This window comes from Typha angustifolia, chromosome 7 (assembly GCF_048772165.1).
Source record: "Typha angustifolia cultivar Huaian chromosome 7, ASM4877216v1, whole genome shotgun sequence".
Lineage (NCBI taxonomy): Eukaryota > Viridiplantae > Streptophyta > Magnoliopsida > Poales > Typhaceae > Typha > Typha angustifolia.
In genome coordinates, this window is record NC_133245.1 from 16,940,147 (window position 1) to 16,965,766 (window position 25,620).

Consider the following 25,620-nt stretch of genomic DNA (forward strand, 5'->3'; position numbering starts at 1 on the left):
AAAAAAAAAATGAGAGTAGGTTTGGTCAAAAACTTTGTAATTAGATCCACCTTTTTTAGTTATTTATCTCTGTGAATAAAGCTACGAAATTACTGTGAGAAATTTAGTTTTCTTAATGATACTTCAAGCAAGAGTAAGAAGGAGAGTAATTTAGTGTTTTTAAAATATAGACATATTATTTCTTACATAATATTTTGATCTCTTTTATAAGTTTTATTAGAGATTGATTAGTTTAAGCTTTACGATAGAGTGTGATATGAAAATGGTAGCATAGCAATTAGCAATGTAGACCCATCCCACAAGCTTTCTTTGTATAAATTTATAAATCTTAATAAATGTTCATAATGACTATGATATCTTCCTATATAATAATACTCTTCAGGAGTTAGGCAACTCGATTTACAATTTTACCCTTGGACAGATGGGAAATTTAACTCGTAAACAACAATTTCTAGAACATTTTGGTCCATTTGCACAAATGGGCCGATTTTGGGCCCAAGGGATAGAGACTCCTGGAATGCCCGCATGAATCGGCCCATTTACGTAAATCAACTTTGAGATAAAATTTTACTCTTTTTGAGATTTTAGATTAAAATTGGATGATGATTTTAAATCTTAATGAATTCAATCATTCACTTGGAAACAAATTAATGGTTTTTACAACGACATAGAGATTTAGAATTATTTAGTCGATGTGTGTTCTTGACAAGATCCAAAAGACTTTTTCTTATGCCACTAGTGAGAAGGAAGAGATATCTAACAAATAAATCTTTTACTACATATGGACAGAGAAATATCTCTGAATGTTATCTAATGTGTATTTGTATTCACACTATATATATTGCAAGCTGAAGCAATACAATCCGATAGATAAATTAGTTAGCATAGATTATTCAAACTATCCACAGAAAGTGCCAGGATTTCAGATTATTTACTACAGATAATTTCTACTTCTTTTCATGTATGGCTTCCTCTGATCATCATATCCACAAATTCTTCGTAGCTAATTGTGCCGTCCTACCAATTTCGGAACAACAAATATATGAAATTTGTGTTAGATTCATGTAAACAACAATTGGAAAATAAGAAAATATGCTGACCTTATCTGTATCGACATCGTCGAGTACTTCATTTATAGTAGCATCATCGCCCATTCCGTATTTCTTCATGGCGTGTTTCAGTTCATCTCTTGTTATGTACCTAGTAGAAGAACATGGATATTGATCATATCTTTTACTAATTTACTTGCAGATGATAAAAGGTGAGCTGATAATAACGTTTAACATATAACAAAGAGAATAAAAGTTTCCAGGATTAGAAGACTGTACAGTTTTATGCTGAGAAGATGCCATTAAGTATCACTTCTATTCCACTGTAGGTGGTCTGTTTCTTGTGATATATAACCAGGAAAAGAAGGGAAATTATGCTTACCCATTTCCATCCCTGTCAAAATATTGAAACGCCTTGATCAAGTTCTCCTCTTTTTCCAGTTTGTGTCGATTCATCATGGCAGTGACGAATTCAACATAATCGATACTCCCGCTTTTATCTACATCAGCCTGTAACAAAATGGAACATGTTAATTGAACATTTCCACATTAACTTGCACTGAGATCCTGGAAAGTTTTCTGGCAATCTTACAGCTTCCATAAGGTCTTTGATTTCGTCTTCGCTGAGATTGGATCCTAACCTAGCCAAACCACTCTTCAATTCTTCAGAGGTGATTGTGCCACTGCTGTCAGTATCCATGTTCTTGAATATCTGCTTCAGACCCTTTATGTCCTCCCCTGTAAGATCCTCTGCGATGACCTTTAACAATTGCGAAATGCATTAGTTTTGCAGAAAGCAAAAGAAATACGAGAAGAATTTTAAGAAAGATGACCTTGAGAGCAAGTTTCTTCAGCTTGTTTGCCACTCTGAATTGCTTCATTCTCACAAATACTGCGCTGTCTATAGGTTTGTCAGATGCCTCACCATCTACTCTAAGCCACGAGTGCTCTGCTCATTTATTACATTCAAAGTTATTTTGGTGGCTAAGAGAAGAACATCATACGAAATATAGAAATTTTTGCAAGACTGGTGACGGAAACATAAAGCTAACACTTAACCGAGAGCCTCATCAGCAGTAATTCTTTTCTTAGGGTTCTGTGTCAACATCTTTCTGATTAAATCCTTTGCACCATGGGAAATTGAAGGCCACGGAGCACTCTTGAAGTCAATCTCACCTTTTAATATCTCTTCAAATATTTCTTTCTCCGTCTCTGTATTAGTTTTCAATCCAAGCAGACTTAATTAGCTCAAAAGGCCTGAAGCAATGCAAAAGGAATAAAATTTTGCTTGTTTATTTATATGTATAGTTATGTCTACCTGCCCAGAAAGGTGGCACACCACATAGAAGAATGTATAAGATAACTCCAGCACTCCAGACATCAATCTCCTTCCCATAATTCCTCTGCAGTACTTCTGGAGCTACATAGTATGCGCTGCCTACGACATCCTTGTAAACTTTACCTGCATTAATTTGCCAAACGATATCACCACATTCTTCCAGACTATATATTCTTTGCCATTACAACCAAGAGATAGAGCAACTCTGTCTCAGTTGCATGCGTATTCAGAAAATGTCGAACGCATCATAATCATCCTTTCTTCATACAGAGAAATTTTTAAATAACACCGCATATTTATGTTTCTACTTATCAAGTTGGTTAACATAACCCTGGGCGTGTTGTACAAAAATTATAGGCAATGACGAGGTGTTAATAAGAAAACTACGAAAACGAAGGGTGTTATTTGAAAACATTCCATTTCGTATTATGGTCGAGCAGCGCTAACCTTCCTCGATGAAGACAGAGAGGCCAAAGTCGGTGGCTTTGAGCTGCGCGTCCTCGTCCTTGCTCACCAGCAAGAAGTTCTCCGGCTTCAAATCCCGGTGCATCACCCCCATGAAGTGGCAAACACTCACCACCGTCACAATATCCCTGCAAATGGCGGCGGCCTTCAGCTCCGAGTAGCTCCCCTTCGCTATGATCCGGTCGAAGAGCTCCCCGCCGGAGCAGAGCTCCATCACGAGGTGCACGCTTTCCCGGTCCTCGTACGCGCCTTTGAACTCGACGATGTTGGGCTGCCCGCTGAGATGCTGGAGGATCGTCACCTCCCTTCGCATGTCTTCGATGTCGCTCTTGCTCGAGAGCTTCTTCTTCGCCACCGACTTGCAAGCGTACTTCCGGCCGCTGGATCGCTCGGTGCAGAGGTAGGTGATCCCGAAGTGGCCGCGGCCGAGCTCTTTATCTAGAAGAAAGCGATCGGTTACATCCTCCATCGGCTTCTCCAAGATAGGGCCGATCTTTGCCGACGACCGCTTTCGGGAGAGCGAGGTCGAGGAGGCGGTCGGCTTCGATAATGCCGGCACTAGCTCTTTCTTCCGGGGGGGAAGAGGAGGTCGCTGCGCCGGCTGCTGCGGCTGCGTTTCGGAACGCTGCTTGACCTCGCCGGAGACGATCGGGACTTCGTAGGTTTTGGTGAAGCAGAGACCCATTGGAATTTTTGGGGCGAGAGTAGAGCAGTGGATTGGAATTGGGATACGGGAGAGGATTTATCAAAGAAGATAAAAAAAGGTCGTGCTTCCTTTCTTCCTGCTGCTATACTTCCCTTTATGCTTTAATTGCTGATGTCTTTGGGCAAAATGGAGGCAGAGAAGATTCAAAGTATGCTGTGGCCCGTCACGCAAGGACGGACGGCGAAAGGAACATGTTTGCCAATTTATTGTAGATTTTCTGGTAATTGCGATGGAAATGGCAGTTATGTGTTCCCGCCATATTGGTCTAAAAGCTCCTTTTGACGAAACATAAAAACAAAGGATTATTCCCCTATTAATTAATTAATTAATTAATTAATTATTTATTTATTTATCCTATCCCGATAAAAGCTATCATATTTTTAACTTTAGACAAGATAACAGTTCTAAGATGCTGCTGGAGATTTCTGATGAGCTCCCAAGGAAAAGAAGAGGTCGACATGCGAGCACAAAAGAAAGTTGATAGATGTGGACCAGATTGTGACCGGTTCTTTGTATTTTCCCTTTTTCTTTTTATTATTTTACAAATTGTCTTTTTAACAGAATATAGGATTAGGAATAAAAATAGTATTAAAAACTAATTATATGTATACATAGTTTATCTTTGTCCAGTCTTAACATTCAAGCTCTTAAATAATAAAAAAAATTAAAATCTTGAGAGGAAGAATATAAATAGTCAAAAGACTTCAGCGCAAGAATAATTGAATGTCTAGATACATTGACCGAGATGCCAAACTTTTGATGATCTTGACAACACATGAACAAGTTTTCTTGATATTTAGAAAAAAAATGGGTTGAAGATGGATTGTTTTGTAGACAAGATGATGAAAGTGTTCATATTATTTATTTGTAGAACAAGCAAAACAAATTTTCTCTTCTAAACCCGGTTAAATTGGTTGACACATAAAGGAACATGAAGAGAGAAATTAGAGAGGGATAAATATTTTTCTCTCTTTTGAGCTATTAGCTTTTTTTTATATTCTTAATTATAAAAATTATCTGAAGTGGTTAATTTTGTGTTCTTTAGAGATTATTTTACTCTTATATAAAAAATTAAAAAATAAAAGAGAAAAGCTAAAGATAAAATCGTCATATGATGTTTTTTTCATTAATACTTTCTTGAATTTAGAGAGTCAATATGTATAAAAAAATAAATAAAACACACACACACACACACACACACATATATATATATATATATAAATGAATAATAGTTAAGAAGAATCTTGGTGTAATTACCCTAATTAAGAAGACAATATTTAAATAAATGACAAGAACTGGTGGATAAGGAATGCCTTGTTTGAGGACAGAGAAGCTAACTCAACCTTTAATTGGTCCAGAATTAATAACAAAATATCAATTTGATCATAAAGAAGATGGAAGTTGGCATTTATAAAGCATAAAGTCTCCATCTATCTATTGTTTACTTGCAATCCAACACTGAGAAAGTTCCATCTGATGCACTATAGCTGTGGCATATACATTTTAATAAGCGACCATACCTACCAATATTATTGCAAACCTGCAGGGAATCTACATTAGATTAATGCATGATTGTTACTTTTTTCTTTGCAAAGAGAAAATTGTTGCTATTAATCTCTAAGCAGCCCTAGTTTAGACTGCCAATCAACATCAAATTCTCTGAAAAGTAGAGAAAAAGAGAGAGAGAAAAGCAAGCAAACTGAGAACTAGCTGTTCAAATTTGTATTCTGGAGTCAACTCAAGTCTTGCCACCAATGATATTTCTCTGTGATCATTTAATTTCACAGGATGAAATTTCCAGACTCCTTCCAGATATTTCTCCAAGTTTCCAAAAGCAAGTCTTTGTTTTCTGTCTGATATGGTAGATAATAAATAATTCCCTTCTTCCATGCTTATTAATATTTCTTGCCAATCTATATAGTAGTCCTGCTCTTCCGAGCCTTTGAGAATTTGATAAAAGTATCATAATGATAATTATTTCTAAGGTCGCCTATCCAGATATTATTATTCCTTATGAAACTTATTTTAAAAAAGCTTTTTTAATTAAGCAATTTGAGTCTTTGACTTTTGTATTTGTTATTAAGAAACGCCTGTTATTTACGGATGTACCCCTCCAAATGCCGATTCTTTCGGAAGACAAGACCCCTTATCAGATCAACCGGAAGACAACGATCACCGAACACCAAAGTGTTCCTATCGCCGACGCCCACGTTCCAAGGCCGGGCCCAGAGCCAGATGCCAAACCATAAAACGTGCCCACATCTCAGAACAATCTCAAATACTTGCACAATTTTAGCCCCATTTCCACACCCTCCAACTTGGGGCCCTGACGTGGAGCCCATGCGTGACTTAACTGGTTCCAATTCGCATTTGACCTTCTCGAAAATCTAGAGCCGTAGCCCGTAGGCGCACTTCTCACACGCGTCACCTCCACGCTTCTCTCTCCTCTCTCCCTCACCCAGTCACCCCTGACCCCCTTCGCCATTCGCTGCGTCTCCCCTCCTTCCCCTGCTATTTATTCACCACCGCCCTCTCCAGCTCTCGTTATTCCCCCGCCTTGTTCTGCTATTCTATGTTCCTTTTCCCATTGTTTATTCGCGTATAAAGAGAGGCGCGATGACTGTACTCGCCGGTGCGCTCACCCGTTCTTCCTCTCGCATCTCCTCCTCACTCTCCGCCGCCGCTGCAGCTTTCTCGAGGCAGTCTACTTTACTCTCCTCTTCCCCTCCTCCGATCTCAAATCCTAACCCTAAATCTCCTCCGGCATCGCCGCCGTCGCCCTCGTTCGCCCGCCACTTCGGCGACTGGCGCTCGCCGCTCAGCCACCGAGCCGTTGTCCGGTCGTCCGCAGCCGTCGCCGAGCGGTTCGAGAGGCGATTCGCCACCGTGGGTACGCTGGTTGTTTCTTTTGCTCATCTTGGCTCTGTTTTCCATCCTGATCGGATCTGATATTGGTTTCTTGATCTTGATATGTTAGCTACCAAGAATTCATACGATAGCATCTTGACTACGCTTTCGAAGCCTGGAGGGGGCGAGTTTGGAAAGTACTACAGCTTGCCGGCGCTAGATGATCCTAGAATCGGTGAGGTTTTCGGTTGATTTGTGTTGGAATATGCCTTTTGTCGTGGGTTTGCTCTTTGTGATCTAAGATGGAGTTTGACGTGTATTTTGATCAATCAGATCGGTTACCTTACTGCATAAGGATCCTTTTGGAATCTGCGATCAGGAACTGTGACGAGTTCCAGGTTACAGCGAAGGATGTGGAGAAGATATTGGATTGGGAGAACACTTCGCCGAAACAAGTCGAGATTCCTTTCAAACCTGCTCGGGTTCTCCTTCAGGTCTCCCTTCCTCCCTTCTCTACGTTCCTTTGCCAAGTTGATCTTATGTTTTTTTTTTCTTCTATCAATAGAATTGCTGCTATTTTACGTGCTGATATTCTCAATCGAGAATAGATATATGCCTCCTACTTTTCTTCTCTTCCGACATTACAGTTCCTCTCTTTGTAACAATAGGTAATGAGGGACACAGCTATTTAAAAGGCTGGTCACTGTACGTTCTCATTAGCCTTTAGTCTTCATCGAAAAACTCAATTTTTTTTCCTTTACCGCTATGGCATTTGACTTCAATGCTTCAACTCCCGCTGCATTTATTTTCTTAGATTTGGTAAAGTTGTCTCATGTAATGTATTAGGTCAATTTTTTCTGTTACCTAGGTATCTTGTAAAGTACATGTAAAGTGTGGCTTTATAAAATGCTCTTTGCTACTGCAGAAAATTTACCTCACTTCCTGTGGCAGGATTTTACTGGTGTCCCAGCTGTTGTTGATCTCGCATGCATGCGGGATGCTATGAACAAACTTGGTAGTGATTCAAACAAAATCAATCCTTTGGTAAGTATTTGTTCACCTACCAGATATAGTTATTAATTTGTTATGAATTAAAGAAAACTGAGGAGTTCCTTTTTCTGTCACTTCTTTTGGTTTTTACCTTATCTTTATGCTTAGCTGGCATTTCATTTTTGTTCAATTTTTTTGACATCAGTTGCATTTGATTATAGAATGACCCTGCCTTCCTTCCTATTGAATGAAAACCTTGCTTCTGTATTATTGCTGCTAGTTCATTTTTTTTTCTAATTCCTTAGAAGCGTGCCAATGTTCTTTTCTATATAATAATAATATTATTTTTTTGCTTTTGCAAACTGCCAACTCTATCAGTTACTTAAAAGTTTATGCGGAGGTGGTGCTAGGAGATTCCAAACTTGTATTCTTGTGGTGAACCATTAATAAGATCATTGTGGATTTCTGAATGATCTTAAATTCTTAACAAATTATTAGTTCTACAGGTGTCAATTGGGCAAGCATCTATTTATCCCTGTTATAGCGTCAAGATGGGCTAAAGCATTCCTTCTCTTCTCTCGAGAAGTTGGAGAAACTTAGTCGATCCAGTTATCTCTTAATACATTTAGTAATCGACTATAGCAAACAGGGTTTACAGCTGCTGATGTTGAAACTTTTGCCCCATTGTTTTGATCATGACCAGCTTTAGTTCCATTGTAGGTTGATCTTTGAGACCTGTTTTGATCCTTTTTTCTTCCTCCAGATAGTAACAGAATCCTTTACACAGTAGTAAGACTTAAGTAAATATCTCATAGAGATGTGTTTTGTCATAGATGAGTGCCAATGGGAACTTGAGATACTGTGTGATTCAATGATGACAATCACAACACTAAATCTGCTCTTGGTTATGCAGAATGTATAATCCTGCTTTTGTATTTGTGACTGTAAGAGGTTCCTGGTTATAATAAGCTTACCTACTATCTTTAGCTGTCAATATGCATAACATCACCGACTATTCAAAGAGAATTCAAACCTTCATACAATTGAAAATTTTAAAAAGAAAATTAGTGTCGATATTTTGTCTAATATACCATGGCAGTAGTTAGTGAGAAAATTTTCTAATGGAAGCAGAGAAGAGAGATTTTGTTGTATATTGTTACTTGGTTTTGTTTCAAATTCTATACTGGTGCAGTGCAAGTTGTAAAGTTTATTTGTGCAGGTTCCTGTGGATCTTGTTATTGATCACTCAGTGCAAGTCGATGTGGCAAGATCAGAAAATGCAGTGCAAGCAAACATGGAACTTGAATTTCATCGCAACAAAGAGAGATTTGGCTTTCTGAAATGGGGATCAAAGGCATTTCATAACATGCTTGTTGTTCCACCAGGGTCTGGTATTGTTCATCAGGTATTTGGATTCTATTTATTTTATGGAGAGTACCACCTCATGTGATTTTTATACTAACTTGTGTCTTCTCTTATTGAATTCTGATAACTAACATGATACTTTGATGGTACACTCTTTCACAAAGACATATATTAATTAATATCTGAATGACCTTTTGTAGGTGAATTTAGAGTACCTTGGTCGTGTTGTGTTTAACAATGGTGGGATGCTTTACCCAGACAGTGTGGTTGGAACTGACTCACACACGACTATGATAGATGGACTAGGTGTTGCTGGCTGGGGAGTTGGTGGAATAGAAGCAGAAGCTGCTATGCTTGGCCAGGTCTATAAGATCCATTTTTTATTTTTTCTTGTGGTTGCAACTATTACACTTTTCCTAGAATATTTGATGGACTAGATGTTGTTTAGCTTTAATTAGCCTGATCGCTACCTGAATTTTCCATCCACCTGTGCATAGTTGGTGTATCCCTTAGCTACCTTTGCCACATTGCGTCTACAAAATTAGCAAGAAGAATGATTAAGGTATTCTTGCACTGGAAGTTTCCTGTCCTGCCATGTTTTATTCTTATCTCTTGACTTGTTGGGAATATGGATCCACCATATTCTGATTAAGTTTCATTTTATTCTTTAATTCATCTTTATCTCATAATTTGGACTATGGCTTAAAGATATGAGATGGATCCAATAATAGTGAAAGCTACAGAAAATTAATAAAAGGTCAAAATGTGGTGCATGCTAGGACGTTATACTTGGCATGCTGTCCTCTACTCCTCCCTGGCCTCTCTTGTATTCCTTAGGTGGCAACTTGTTTACATTCCACTCTATTTCACAATTTCAGCTTGGGATTTTCTCTCTAAACCAATAAAATATCTTTAAACAACATTTAGTCTCAGTCATATGATTTGTTAATTGTTGGCATTTTATGGAGATTCCAGACTACCTTCTTTGGTTTGTCTCTTTGTCTTTATGTATGAGTAACGCTAAAGTTCTTTCTCTACGTGTCCTACACACATATTCATGGAGATCAATATGGTTTTCACACTTAAGTGTGTCGTTGGAAGAAATATCCAAGTCTGGATATACGACGACGAGCATATCATATCAAACAATGTCTAGGATGCAACTTTTTTGTTTATGTTGATCAATTCAATCCTTCTCTGATCTGACTTTGAGCTTTGATTGAATCGATTGAGGCCTAGAATAATTTGGTAGGTTTCATTTCATTGTTGGGTCAAGTTGGTTTTCTTGTTGATGTGATTTGGGTTTAGTTTGAGCCTATTAGAGTCGTATTAGGTTTACTTCTAGTTTATTTGTAATGAGATACTAGTCATAATGGGAATTAAAATTCTTATTTAAGGAAATCATACACTACTCGTACGGGATATTATTGATCTTAAAATAAAGAAGATTCGGTTAAAAATTTTGTCCAATTTCTTTGTGTGAAGCGTGGAATAACGGGTGTGAAACCCTCTAAAACAAATTTGTTTTTTTTTTTCCAATTCTATTCGCCTTTCGCTGTTATTTGAGGTTCGGCACTGTAGCACCGCACTGTTGGGTACTATACCACAGTATCGATGGGTGTTGATCTCAAGATACCAAGAACCACCAAATGTTTGATATGTGGATTTTGAAATGGATCTTAAGGAATTAATCAGGAAAGGATAGTGATCGTACTGTGGTATCAATTTTGATTTCTTTGAAATATTATTAATTGCTATGCTGTAATTTTATCTTCTTATTGCTGAATTTTTTTTCCTTCTATCTCTACATCTTATATTTTAATCTCATATGGTTTAAGACTTTTAGGTTATTCCCTATGCATATCACAATTTCATTGCATATTTAATTGTTTGTGCATTTGATTTATATTTGCATTACGTCCGACTCCTAGGTTGCCGTACATCATATATATACATCGGAAGACTACTTGTGTAGTTTGTCATTATACTTTCTTGTTTTTCACTTGCAGCCAATGAGTATGGTTTTGCCGGGAGTTGTAGGCTTTAAATTATCAGGAAAACTGAATAATGGTGTGACAGCCACCGACTTGGTTTTGACAGTAACACAGATACTTCGGAAACACGGTGTTGTGGGGAAATTCGTAGAATTTTATGGTAATTCCTTCTTCCTGTGATAGCTTAGTATTCTCCATCAGAGTTACGTCACAATTCTGTCCGCTCGTTCCGATGCCAGTTCACTCCTTCGGCTTGCCTCTTAAATCAATCCCTTTTGCTCTTTTAATACAGGGGAGGGCATGAGTGAACTGTCACTTGCAGATCGTGCTACTATTGCAAATATGTCACCTGAATATGGTGCAACAATGGGTTTCTTCCCGGTGGACCATGTCACACTTCAATACTTGAGACTAACTGGCAGAAGTGATGATACTGTAAGACATTTTAAGAAACCATAATTACTTTTGTTTTGTGATAATATATGCACAATCTTGAGGGTTACAACCTTTTGTCAATTATTAGGTGGCCATGATAGAATCTTATTTGCGAGCCAATAAAATGTTTGTCGACTACAGTGAGGTAATGTAATGATTTTGAATTGATGTTAGTCTCAATATTTTTATTCGAAGTTGGTGGTGATCTTCATGTTGCTTACTTACCGAGGTTTATCCTGAACCCAGCCCCAAGCAGAAAGAGTATACTCATCTTATTTGGAACTGAACTTGGAAGACGTAGAACCATGTGTATCAGGACCAAAAAGGTATAGAGCATTTCAGGATTGATACTCTTATCTTCATTGCAGCATGCATTTTTATATGAGTTCATTTTTATATGAGCATTTCAGGATTGACACTCCATTTTGTTCTTTGTAAATTTACTTTTACATGACAGGCCCCATGATCGAGTTCCCTTGAAGGGAATGAAGGTTGACTGGCACTCTTGTTTGGATAACCAAGTAGGATTCAAGGTAATAGACTGTAACACGGTTGACATTACATGGGAATATGTTGTTCCTTAAAAAGGGCATAATTTCTTGGGGCATTTATTTTCCTATTCACTTTAAGTGCATATACTTACAAAGACTTAATTTAATTAGCCAGGTGAATAGTTCAAGGGAAATCATGTAACTTATAGGTTTCCCAAGTGTTCCTCTTCACTATTACATCTTGCATTTGCAATATTTAAAATTTTGAAGCACTTACAAATACTTGGCAAAATTTTGACTTTTTAGTTGATCCTTCACTTCCGAAAAGGTTGCTACTGCTTTTATGTATATATTAGTGCCTTATGCTTTTTCATATTTTTAATATTTAAAATTGCTACATTCATATTCATAACATGTATGCAAGCAACAGAACTTTTTATTAAAAAAAGAGAAGGAAAAGAAATGAAGCTGCTCTTATTTCTGAATCATGTTAAAGTAATTTTTTCTCACTATATTTATCTATGTGATGTTGTAGGGCTTTGCTGTCCCAAAGGAGTACCAAGATAAAGTTGCTCAGTTTTCATTCCACGGGAAGCCAGCTGAGATAAAGCATGGTGACGTTGTGATAGCAGCAATAACCAGCTGCACTAACACGTCAAATCCTAGTGTGATGCTAGGGGCTGCTTTGGTTGCAAAGAAGGCCTGTGAGCTTGGTCTTGAGGTTTCATACTAAACCCCATAGTTTGACATTATATAATGTACACACATATAAGCATAAAACCTTTTGTTTTCCCTTGAATGATATGCTTCATCAATCCAGAAAGTTCTTTCAACAAGAGGACAACAGATATTATCATAGTTATACTACCAACCTTCCATGTTGTTACATGCAGCCGATATTCGATCATATATACATTCTGAAGTAACTATTCCACAACTATACGACTTAATTGATGAGTATCTGCAGGATGCATGCTGTAGATGGCTCATCAAACTGGTTTTAAATAGTGTCTATCCTTGTAATGTCATTGATAACTGATAAGCTTTTATATGTTTCAACTCCAAGACCACACATTATTACCTGAATGCCAAATTTTAAGATTTCTGTATTAGTATTTTGTTGTTGCATTTCAGACTTGGCCTAAATGTGCATACCTCAATGATTATCTCTTTTCACTTCAGTTAATTTGCATAGCAGGGACTAATCACATGCATGCTCTAACTGGGTGGTGAAATTCTATCAGCCTATCAGGCATCCCAGCTCCCATCACTTTTGAGTAATCTGTATAGGCTTTATTTCCTTAGATAGATCTTGTGTCTCTCCTAAACATGTATGCACAAGGAGAGGATAAAGTTATAAACATGAACATGCGTGTCTAACTGTTGATTTTGTTTTGAAACCTTTATCTCCTTATTTTCTTTTCATTTTTTCTAATGTGAGTTTCTCTTTCTTGTTGACATATTATTTAAATAGTCTACCAATACAATAGTTTCTGACTTTCTGTGCCCAGTAAAATTTGTTATAAATGGCTTATCATAAAGGTTAAAGATGGTAGTATATGATAATAAATCAAAATTAGATCCTTGGAAGATTTCTTTGTTATGTATGAGTCCATGCAATCTTCAGATATCAACTTAGGATTCCAAGAAGTTCATGCCTGTGTGTTGGTTTTCTATGATCGTTACTCAGATGAAGCCATGGATTAAAACAAGCCTTGCTCCAGGTTCTGGAGTTGTCACCAAGTATCTGGAGAAAAGGTACCTGTTCTGTTCATAGGGCATCACAATTTTCACTCAATTTTGGTGATATATTTGCCAACTTACATCTGGGCCCTATATTTGCAGTGGCTTGCAAAAATATTTGAACCAACTGGGCTTTAACATTGTCGGTTATGGCTGCACAACCTGCATTGGTAATTCTGGAGAGCTCGATGAATCTGTATCAGCTGCAATATCTGAAAATGGTAACGGTTCTTATTATTGCATTATTCAAGCACATTACAATCTTTTCATGGATATTTATCCCTGAAGTTGCTTTATTCTGTCAGATATTGTTGCTGCGGCTGTATTGTCTGGAAATAGGAACTTTGAAGGCCGTGTACATCCGTTAACCAGAGCAAACTATCTAGCTTCTCCTCCTCTTGTCGTAGCCTATGCTCTTGCTGGCACGGTATGAAACCCACTAAAGTACACCTTAATGCTAGTGGCTGGAGAATATAGTTGTCCTCTTCCTCACAGCAGTTTTTATTCATGTATCCCGTTCTTATATATTTATAATTACTAGCACTTGCAAGAAGGTAATTAAGTAATGTAATAATTGCTAGATAAAATCTTTAGCTTCAACTTGCAATAGCTATGGTAAAGTGAACAAACTTCCACAATGGTAGGTCAAAGTGGAACTGCTGACATAGATTTTCAGAAGAAAATATAATGGTAGCATCTAGTGCAAGAAGTTGAAGTTGAAGTCAAAACCTTTTAGACATTTCTGCATTGTTTCAAGTCATTTTATTTCACACTGGATAGAATATGTTTATTTGAATTGGCTGCAGTATGACCCAACTGTCAAGCTGTCATATTGCCTCATTTGTAGCCAGAGCATTTAGTAGTTCTTTGTGATATGTTAGTGAATTGCCTCTGGCGGCTTAAATTTTGGCATAACACTGATTCTTCTTCAATTTTCCCTTGGTCAATTTCATAATTTGCAGCAAAATTTAGCTAGCAATGCCTCATCTTCTTGCTCAACCTTGCAAATCATTTGCCACATTTCTTCTAAGAGGCAAGTATACTTTTGCAAGGATTTCCGCAGACATTAGAAAAACCCAATGATTTGCAAGTTTCTTATACATGCAGATCAACATATTCAAGTTATTGGGAATTTCAAAAACAGATATAATGATTTAATTCTTTTGTTCCTTGACATTTAGTCCAAAAGGATTGTCTTTTAAGCGTCTTGAAGGCCCTCCAACATTAGAGCTTTTCCCCTTATGACACTGAATTATATGATTGCAGCTTCTAAATCTTAAAAAGTATCAACAGACTTGACTTGAGTTTGGTTATGGAAAGGCATTTTTATATTTTTAGGAAGAATGTGTTTTGGGCAGTATTTTCAGTTTCCATCTAGCAATACTAGTTGTGATATTGTCATCTATTCTTATAGATTTAAGAAAGTCAAAGAAACATATCTTTGCTCTGGAATGGAGTTGCCTGATTTCTGTCCTTCATTTTAATATAATTAATTCGTGTCGATAATAGTCTGTGATCTTGATAAAATCAGTAGTAGTTTGATGCACATTGCTCACTTAACTCTTTTACGTGTTCTCTTGCAGGTTGATATTGATTTTGAAACCGAACCTATTGGCATCTCAAAAGATGGCAAAGAGGTGTACTTTAAGGACATCTGGCCTTCCACTGAAGAGATAGCAGAAGTGAGCTTCGGAGCTTTGCTTTCTCTTTGAATTAAATGGCTAGTTATGCTATGACTGACATTGGCATCATATCTTTGTGTTTTTATTTTTAGGTCGTGCAATCCAGTGTGCTTCCAGCCATGTTTAGGGGCACATATGAGGCAATCACTGAAGGGAACCATATGTGGAATCAATTGTCAGTTCCATCAAGTACTCTTTATACCTGGGATCCAACATCAACGTACATACATGAGCCACCTTATTTCAAGGATATGACAATGTCTCCTCCTGGCCCACATCCTGTAAAGGATGCATATTGCTTGCTAAACTTTGGTGATAGTATTACAACTGATCACATCTCACCTGCTGGGAGCATTCATAAAGATAGCCCAGCTGCCAAGTATTTGATGGATCGTGCTGTTGAAAGGAAGGATTTCAATTCATATGGGAGTCGTAGAGGCAATGATGAGATAATGGCAAGGGGAACATTTGCCAACATTCGCCTTGTGAATAAGTTCTTGAAAGGAGAAGTTGGTCCTAAAACAATCCACATTCCCTCAGGCGAGAAACTTTCTGTGTTTGATGCTGCCATGGTAAGTTATTTGAAACTTCTTAGAACACTGGTTTACAATATTCCTTCATTACTCATGTGCAACATAATTGATGTTTGTTTGAATTTTTTTGGATATGGTGTGATTTGTTACCTGTGGCACTTTTTGATGAACAGAGGTACAAGAACGAGGGCCATGATACTGTCATCTTGGCTGGGGCAGAGTATGGAAGTGGAAGTTCTCGGGATTGGGCTGCAAAGGGCCCAATGCTTCTGGTAAACTTCTAAACTATCTTTAATTAACAGCACATACTTAGCAACAGCGTGTACATTTTCTTTACCCCATAACTTATCTTTTGCTTAGCCTTCAGTAATTGTATAAATTGCAAATGGTTGGTTTCAGGGGGTGAAAGCAGTGATCGCCAAGAGTTTTGAGAGAATCCACCGCAGTAATCTAGTAGGAATGGGTATTATTCCCCTATGTTTCAAGTCCGGGGAAGATGCGGAGACCCTTGGCTTAACGGGCCATGAGCGTTATACAATCAACCTTCCAAGCAATGTGAGCGATATTAAACCAGGTCAAAGTGTGACAGTTACTACTGATGATGGCAAGTCATTCACATGCATAGTTCGCTTTGACACTGAGGTATAAAGACATGGCTGCAATATGTTTGTTGTATCTGCAGATTACCATTGTTCATTGTTAGGTATTAATGATGCTGCCTTTTCTCTTCTTCCTGATTTTGTTTATAGGTGGAGCTAGCATATTACAATCACGGTGGAATTCTACCATACGTGATTAGGAATCTGATCAATGACAAGCATTAGATTCTTCCTTTGGACACAAGACAGAGAGGAAGGCAATATCGTAGGACATGTTTCATTCGTTCAAAACTTTATCGTTCTTGTGCTTCGTAGCACATAATTTATACTTCTGCTCTTGGGTTTTTTCCTTCAAACCTGCCCAAGAAATAAAGAGCTCGAAAGACGGGGAATTCTGAGTTATCTCAAGAGTGTAGATTGATGAGATTACAGTTTTAACTTTCGCAGGGGAAAGCTTAAACCTGCCTGAATAAGATTCAAGTTTGGTACTTGCAGTAAAAGCTGCAATTGATACCATTAACAGTTCCACCATCTTTATTTTATGTCTTATTTTCATTTCAGATACGGAAGGTAATCGTGCACAATTTGACTTTGCTATCTCAGATTGCCACACTGTCTTAGAGAAGTTCTATAAATCGTCCGCACAATTTTTGAGCCCCAAGAAAAATGTGAGATAGCCAGGGTATATGAGTTTTTTACCAGACTAAACTTACTTTTTTTATCGAAATGACGTACACCTCAAACTTAATATTAAAGATAATTTGTTTTACTATAATCTTAAATAAAATACTTAATTGTTTAAATAAAAATGCTGAATATTTCAGCCATTTACTATAAAAGAGAATATAATCATTTAACACAATAATTATATAAGTGAAAATATATAAAAAAAATTATACCGTATAATTTTGTGCTTGATTATTTATTTTAGTTATAAAATATATTATTGTAAAAATACGAAGGAATTATATAATTTAGAATAAGGTAGTAATTCTATATTATCTATATTTTTTATTTTTTTCATATAAGCAATAAACTTTTCAGTATTTTGTAAACATAAAATGCTGAAGAATTAAACGGTTTATATTATTATTTTTTAGCATTTTTATTTAAATATGTAAGACTACAGTATCTCGTACTTATTTTGGCATTAAGTTTAAAAATAAAATCCAGTTGAATAAAGAGTAAATAAAATATAAAAAAGTACTAGTCTGGTGAAAAAAATTAAAATCGGGGTATATTGCAAATTCTGTGATGGTTATAAAAAAATCGCCATTGTTTTCTGGGCTTGTGTTGAGTCTTTAGAAAAGAAGGCATAACATGGGATTTTATCAAAATCCAACGTAGCTTCGGAAGCATTGAAATGTATTTCCAATTGGCGTGGATTAATTTGGTTAACAGCTGTATGCCTGCATTGCATTGGCAGCCAACCAGGGACTGGTACATATAACTGCAGCAATATATGCAAGGGGAGAATATCTGGTCAACATCATAAATCAACTTATAAGAGAATGGGACAAAAGATACGAAATCACTCAATAGCCCTCCTCGAAGGGTTAAAAAGTATCAAGTCCACTTATTCGGACACCTGCTATTTCAGCAAGAAGAAATGAGAAATGAATTGTAACATGAAGAGAGGCTGTGGGAAATGGAGCTACCACACTTATTCATATGGACTAGATTTACATCATCGAAGTCATGTTGCTTTGTATGTAATTACCTGTAAAAATCGGAGGAAAAAGACAGATAAGGGGCCATGAAAGCATTGTAATCATTCAGACCGTGATGAAACACTATTTACATTATCGTGAGTCACGACGACAAGGTCGCCTATTTATACCAACACTTGCAAAATATATCCAATATATATATATATATATATTTCTCATTTAAAGATGATACGGTCGAAACAAGACCGAAAGGTCTAATGTATCACAAGATTGAAGAAAATAATGAACAAGTAATTGAAAATATTAGTAATGCAATTTCGTTTTGTAAGGTTTTCATGCATCCACTTGGTCCATGCCTACTTATCCCCTTCAAGTACAGGGCACCCTTCGGCAAAGAAACAGAATAAGAACCAAATTTTCATTATGAAAAAAACAGAATAAGAACCAAATTTCATTATGAAAAATATGTATGATAGACGTGATACCGAATGCTTGCGAGCACAGCAACTTCAAGTTCATGAATATAAAGTTATAGCTATTCAAGTTCCAGAAACTGTAGACAAGTGAGGAGAGCTAACCGTGCAAACTCGATGGATCTGGATTTCCATCAGGTTTCAGGTTCCAGAAAAGAATGGCTTTGCCCTTTTTCGATTTAACAGGAAGACTTCTCCTTCCACAAGATGATAGCTCACCAATCACCAAACCAAGGTAAAGAACTAATATATTTAGTTTAGCTCCAGGGAAAATAATTTACCCACCTTTTTCAACATCTGAACTGTATTTATAGTACCGAAGAAACAAAAGGAATCATAATGGTTTCAGTGAGAAGCAACTCAAGTAGTCTAATATTAGATTACTAGTTATAGAAGTTTGAAAGGATGACAAGCACAAGTACATGAGAAGATTTGCCATCCGCTGTCCTCCATTCTCGATGCTATGTTTGTCAATATGATAGTCATAGTGGAGTTGCATACCTCTCTCCACTTTTATAGTGAACAATCTGAAGTGCTTCCCCATGATCTTTAAGTGTAAGTACAACAAGAATTTTAGACAGTTAAATAGCAGACTGAATGGTAGGGCAAACCAGATCAATAACTGGAGCACCATCAGCATAAAGAAGAGGCTAAGACAGATTTTAAAAAAGGTACTACGATAAGTAATACAGTCCCTGTTACCCTTTTTTCCCATGTTGTGCAACTCCTGTTACATGGAAATATTGCCGTCTAACATGTGTTTGAGAGATCAAACTTTTGCAGGTTGCATCTTCAACATTGACTAGTCAGATTTTAAAGCATTTAGTACCTATGAAGATATTTGTTGCCTTTATTTCTCAATGATTCAAGTAAGGCAGTTATGTTAGCACATAAGATATGTTCCAAAAGCAGAAATTAAGAGCACTTCTAGACTGCTTTTAACTTCCTTACACGTTCTGCAGACCAATAATGAAAGTTCAATAGGACATTCTCTACAACATACATAGACTATCATTATGAAGAAGCAAAATTTAAGTTTAAAATAACTTGTCCATGCAATATGCATATAAAGTTCAGTGGTAGCATTAAATTAGGAATATCCAGGATCAGGTAGAACTGGAAACTGATTCTTGCTAGGATGCACAAAAGGAAACTGATGGTGCTTTGTCATAGAAAATAAAACTAATTTTAGAAATGAACTACTTTCAGTTGGCAATTTCTTCCAATTGGAAGACCTTCCTTTCCATATTAAAATTTTTTGCTTTGTGACCTCATTGAACAACTAGAAATATTTCTACTTGTTTTCAACAAACTAATTGAAATCTCTTCATAATTAACACCCATCTTATTAATTTCAGGACATAATCAAATGGAGCATCTCTAAGAGCATACCTATAGGCACAAAGGTGAAATCTGCAATCCTTTTCTCAATAGCACAAATTACTTTGTCCTGGCCTCTTTTCAGAAAACAGCTTAAGCTTGTGCGGAAACTGGATATAGCAGATCCTGGTGACAAAAAGCTCATATCTAGCACTTAAGCAGAATGAATAGGAGAGGAATACAAACCTGCTGTTTCTTCCCCGCCCTCTACTTCTATCAATGACTGCAGACTTGACCAGCTGAGGATTTGCAAGGTCAATAAGGTATTCACATTCCTCATCAGACTGATTAAAAAAGAAAAAAAATCATTAATATGATGTTTAAAGGATCTCAACCTACAAACCTGGAACATAAAGTGTAAGGGAACTAGCAACCACTTCGAAAAATATAAAGAGCCAGATATACATAAAAACCAAACGAACTCAGATAACTTGTTACAGGATTTTCTTTTACATAAGCACCTTTATTGCACCTTATAATGAAAAACACCAGCCTGACTGATAAATGCAACGTGCTACCTTCTTTTCCAAAGTAGGTCTCTACTATGGGAGATCACAACACATTGAAGGATTGTTTTGCGAACATAAAGAATATGAACTAAGTATCCATGCTGAAACTTGGTTTTCTTGCATCCCATGAAAAACTTACTCTTCCTGAGGAAATTTGTTCCTCAATTCTTGAATTGTTTTCCCAGGCCTACGTTGCTGCCTGCAATACCTAGTATGGCTGCCTTATCCTCTAACCTCAATCTAAGAAGTGCAATTAACATAAATTATATCCTTATTCTCTGATTAACTCATCCTAATTAAACTAATACTGTGGAAATCACTGTTGCATCAAAATAAAACAAAAAGGAAAGAGTAAGGGTTTTTAATCAAGAAGAGATTTCCAGACCTGGATGTTATGGCACATGAATACCCTGGGCTCCCACGAGAGGACTTCTGACCGCGGAGAGGCTCATATTTGCATCAACGAGTCCAAGAAACCATAAGAAACGAAAAGCGCGATCTTTTCCAAAGAAACCAAGAGCCGCATACCTCCACAGCAATATCTGTTGGCGAGCACGGGGAAAATTGAAACAAAAGTAGATGGAGACGAGGGCGAGGAGCAGAAAAAGGACGACGGCGATGACGAGAAACGAGACGGAAACCAGAAAATACCAGAGGAATCGGGAGGAGACGATATCGCAGGATTCGCCTCGCGGGAGAGAAGAGGGATCTCCTCCTCGGAACGAAACTAGAGTTGCGAGACTTCCTCGCCATTCTTGATTTCTGGTATCGGTGGGGTTTTGGTTCTCCATGTAGTTGGATCGGGGGTTTTTCTTCTTTCCTATCGGCTACTGGGGTTTCGTTTTGATATTTAAAGTGAGGTGGGCGGGAGTAGGGGTGGCAAAATTTGACCCGACCGATAACCCGACACGATAACCCGGCATTTAATCGGGTTTGGGTTTGGTATAATCGGGTTCGGGTCATAAACGGGTCAACCCACCTAATCCGTTTAATAAACGGGTCGTGTTCGGGTTTATACTGTAACGCCCCCGCCCGGCACGGACACGTGCACGCCCACGCGCCCATATGGCACGCGCGGCGCACGCGACAGGTCAGGCGGGGCCCGTCACGCACAGATACATTCCTATGCACATACAATCATGACATCATCAAATAACACCTGCTAACATATCCATGATCACATAATCCATCACCAAATAAATCATACTCTTAACCAAATAAACCTGTTAACATATGAATATCAAAATACACAATAATACACACTAGACCGTTACATAATCTGGCAGGACCCACACAGGCCACAACAAACCATCAAGATACAACTAAACAACTGATACAAGAGTACACTATGATTCGACCTGTATTATACAAATCATCGTCTAATACAAAAGAGTACAAATATCAAATACTGGTACAACTCAATTTCTATATAAACTATCATCTATGCCATCTCGCATCTATAGCTCACCTCATCATCACTCTAAAATATCTTCTCAAGTCGCTATCACGTACCACATATCTGAGGGGTTAAAAAAGAAATAAAGAGAGTCATGAGCAAAAGGCTCAGTGAATAGACCTTACCCCGAATCAGTGATGCCAAACAGAGAGTAAATCATGTACTGGATAATATGAATCAGAAAGAGTATCATGTCATGAATGAGTATATGAATGTATCCTCAATAATATATAAATGAAAAGTAGATAACACGTCATAACTGATAAAAGTATATAATCCTCGACCATGAGTAAACAAATCTCCATGTGATCTACCATCATAACTCTCTCTCAAATATGACACATGATGCATGCCGATCATGACTATGCTATGATATCAAATGCAACCATATATGATGCATATTGACCACTCGATAATCAGGTAACCGAATGATAATAAAATCATATGCATTTCTCAACATCACGATCATCACCGACATCTCGGTATAATATCATCATACTAGACCACTATGCACAGTTAACACCCGGTACCCGGTCTCAACATCATGCCCGAAGGCTCAGAGCATACTCTGCCATCCGCAAGGAGTATCTCAAATATAACCATACCCTGCCATCCGCTAGGGTATCAACATCCATCCAGACCGGGCACCCTTCTAGCTGATAGAAATCTCGTGAGGATAACTCGCCACATATGCCCTGGCAAACGGCATGTGTCCGAATGTCTGCTGCGCACACAGACTAACGACCTCGGACGTAAGGCCAACAGGATCGCGACCATGTCGAGCGATCAATCATCCACCAAGCGCGTCCTAACCCTCGCGCCCACTCGGGTATCCTCACGTTTTCTATCAACTATCCTATCAATCACATTTCATGCTTTCCTTTTTAAATGACAAATCATATGCATATATCCAGTACGATAACAAGTCAATGCATAACAGGAATTTAGGTGGAATAGGAATCAAGAGCAAAATGATGTAATGCAAACTCCAATCATGTATCTAACACATGCATACTCATGATAGAAATCATCCCGACATAAAACCATAACAACATAATTATCTCCAATCATCTCTATATATCACCAATGTACTCATATCCCAGATCAGTCTAATCCAGTGTATGATAAAATATGCTCGACTGAAATCATCTCTATATAAAGTCATATAATCATGCTGGAGACCAAAACATGCATGTACATAATATACAATATATCCTAATTTGAGAAAGGGATCTAGGGGATAAGACTACTCACTGTCTGATCAGAAGATACAAACCACGCATCTCTCACGTCCGTCAGGTAACCGAGTGACACTCATCTCTAGCAAGGTCCACGGGGTTTCAAATAAGGGGGTTCGGGATCTGAAAATGTTTAAGTAACATAAAGTTAGTTGTTTATCCCATTATAATCCGTTCGAGTAAAATATGATGATTTATTAGATTTTAGAATTTCTACTTGTTTTTATGATTGGCTAGATTTTAATTATAAATAAAATATAGATAAAAATCTAATTATAATTAAATTATATCTTGATTAATTAGGGACTATGTAGTCATTATCTTATTTGCTACAAAATAATAATGTATAATAAATTAATAGAGTTACTTAAAAATGTATATCATAAGAATATTAGAATATAAATCTAATAATTATAATTTACAAATTTATCTATTAATCTAATATACATATAAGTAAGTAAATAAATAAATATAAGAATTACCTATATTTATGCCTAATTAATCATTAATTATAAAAATTATCATTAATAAAAATACATTGAAGGATATATATAATATTATTAAAATAGTTAATGTCTAAATAATCTATTTGCATTAATTAAGAAGCAAAATACTTAAATAAATAACATAAATAAACTAATTAATTGATAAATTAATTACAACTGCCATCAGTGCTGGGCTCGGCCGGCCCAGCACTGTCTGCTACAGTGCTGGGCCGAGCCCAACACTGTGCAGAAAGAGAAAAGAGGAGCTGAGGAAGAAGGAGAAAAAGAAAGAAAGAAAGAAGGAAAGAAAGAAGAAGAGGAAGAAGAAGAAGAAGAAGAACAGAAGAGAAAGAGAAGAAAGGAGGTGAGGGAGGTGTGGACCCGGGCCGGCGGGGAGGGCACCGGCAGCTGGTGGCCAGCCAGCTGCCGGCCTCTCGCCGACGGCTCGGCTGCGACGGGCCCGAGCCCAAGGTAAGAAAAAGAGAAAGAGAGAGAGAGAGAGGGAGAGAGAGGGAGAGAGAGAGAGAGAGAGAGGAGCTCACCGGCGCTCGAGGAGGTGGCGACGGCGACGACCGGCCTCGGCGAGAGAGAGAGAGAGAGAGAGAGATAGAGGGAGAGCATCCAGAGATAGAGAGAGAGAGAGAGATTTAAAGAGAGAGAGGGAAGGCGGTGAGGGGGGGGGCGGTTTGCGGCGACGCCGGGGCCCGCCGCGGCCAGCTGGTCGCAGCCCATTGGCTGCGGCAGCGGGCACGTGGCGCCCCCACCACGCAAGCTGCATGCGCAGCTTGCATGGGCACGAGGCCGGCCACAATGTGGCCGGTCGCGTCGTGCCCAGAATTTTTTTTTTTTTTTATAGATTGGGTTGTTACATATACAACTGACCCGTTTTGACCCGTTTAATTATACGGGTCGGGTCTAGTTGGGTCGGGTTAACCCGCCAACCCGTTTATATATATATATATATATAATATATATATAACCTAACCCTCTCTCTCAAATATATATATATACATATATATATATATACCTAACCGGCTAACCCTCCCCACTCTCCACTCCAGCCGCCTCTGCCTTTCCAAATATTTGCCCCCATCTCTAATCTCTCTCTCCAACGGCGATCGTCTGCCACTGTGTCTCCGCCTGCCGCCTCCCGCATCTCCGCCTGCCTCCTGCCGTCTCCACTCCGCGTCTCCCGTACCTCCGGCGTCTCCGCCTGCCATCTGCACTCCCCATCTCCTGCATCTTCGCTTACCGTCTCCTCTCTCTGTCTCCGCCTACCGCCCACCACCGAGTCTCTCCCTGTCTTCGCTTTTCACGGTGCTGCAGTCTCCGCCTGCCGCCCCCGCTCCCTTTCTCCGCTTGCCGCGTCTCCTCTCCTCCTTTCCCTGTCTTCGCTTTTTGCGGTGCTGCAGTCTCCGCCTGCCGCCGTGCTGCAATCTCCGTCTGCCGCCCCCGCTCTTTCTCCGCTTGCCGCAACCGTCTGCCGCGGTGCCTCCGTCCTTGTATCTGCTTGCCACGGTGCCTCCATCCCCTTCCCCGTCTCCGCCTGCCCTCCTCTCCTCTCTTTGATGTGTTCACTCTCCTCCAACCGCCTCTTCGTCCCTAGCCGCACCGACCACCTCGTCTTCCTTGGCAGATCCGGAGCTCGCGCCATGGGAGCCAGCTCCTAGAGCCTTGCCTCCACCGCTGCTGCTTTGTCAACACCAACGTTGAAGCTTGAGACATTTGAATTTATTTTTACTAAATTTTCCTACAATATTGTAAATTATGCTGGATTTGTGTAAATTTGTGATAGTTTATCTCTGCGGGTGATGTATTACGCCGATTAACTCTAAACGGGTTAAATGGATGTAAATTTAAATGGGTTGTATTTACGGGTTAAACGGATGGTTAAATGAGTTGAATAAAAAATATAATATATTATTAAACGGGTTAAACGGGTTATATAAAAAATATAATTTATTTATTAAATGGGTTATACGGGTCGTGTCGTGTTACCCGTTTAATAAACGGATCGTGTTCGTGTTTAGAAAAATTGATCCGTTTATTAAACGGGTCGTGTTCGTGTTAGTACTATCTTAACCCGACCCGAATCTGACCCGACCCGAACCCGGCTAACCCGACCCGATTGCCACCCCTAGGCGGGAGGGTTTCCCATCGCGCGCAGGAAG

The 25,620-nt window shown here is 38.4% G+C and overlaps 2 protein-coding genes and 1 pseudogene across 2 annotated transcripts; 1 reads left to right on the forward strand and 2 right to left on the reverse strand.

Annotated features, from left to right (window-relative positions):
• Positions 1-841: 841 nt before the first annotated feature.
• On the reverse strand, positions 842-3,721 carry LOC140764044 (calcium-dependent protein kinase 12). Its single transcript, XM_073102493.1, has 8 exons — positions 2,836-3,721; positions 2,368-2,511; positions 2,109-2,261; positions 1,883-1,998; positions 1,642-1,809; positions 1,432-1,559; positions 1,101-1,200; positions 842-1,017 (listed from the first exon to the last, which is right to left on the reverse strand). Exons 1-8 carry the CDS (start codon positions 3,536-3,538, stop codon positions 958-960), a joined length of 1,572 nt encoding a protein of 523 aa, XP_072958594.1. The 5' UTR covers positions 3,539-3,721; the 3' UTR covers positions 842-957.
• Positions 3,722-5,979: 2,258 nt separating this feature from the next.
• On the forward strand, positions 5,980-16,802 carry LOC140762107 (aconitate hydratase, cytoplasmic). Its single transcript, XM_073099725.1, has 20 exons — positions 5,980-6,449; positions 6,537-6,641; positions 6,740-6,900; positions 7,358-7,450; positions 8,616-8,801; positions 8,962-9,123; positions 10,771-10,915; positions 11,048-11,190; positions 11,279-11,335; positions 11,437-11,516; positions 11,648-11,723; positions 12,217-12,402; positions 13,372-13,439; positions 13,527-13,645; positions 13,730-13,851; positions 15,008-15,106; positions 15,199-15,678; positions 15,813-15,911; positions 16,039-16,281; positions 16,389-16,802. The coding sequence occupies exons 1-20, from the start codon at positions 6,176-6,178 to the stop codon at positions 16,461-16,463; spliced, it is 2,973 nt and encodes a 990-aa protein (XP_072955826.1). The 5' UTR covers positions 5,980-6,175; the 3' UTR covers positions 16,464-16,802.
• A 567-nt stretch (positions 16,803-17,369) lies between these two features.
• On the reverse strand, positions 17,370-21,061 carry LOC140762615 (probable prolyl 4-hydroxylase 3; annotated as a pseudogene).
• Positions 21,062-25,620: the final 4,559 nt, after the last annotated feature.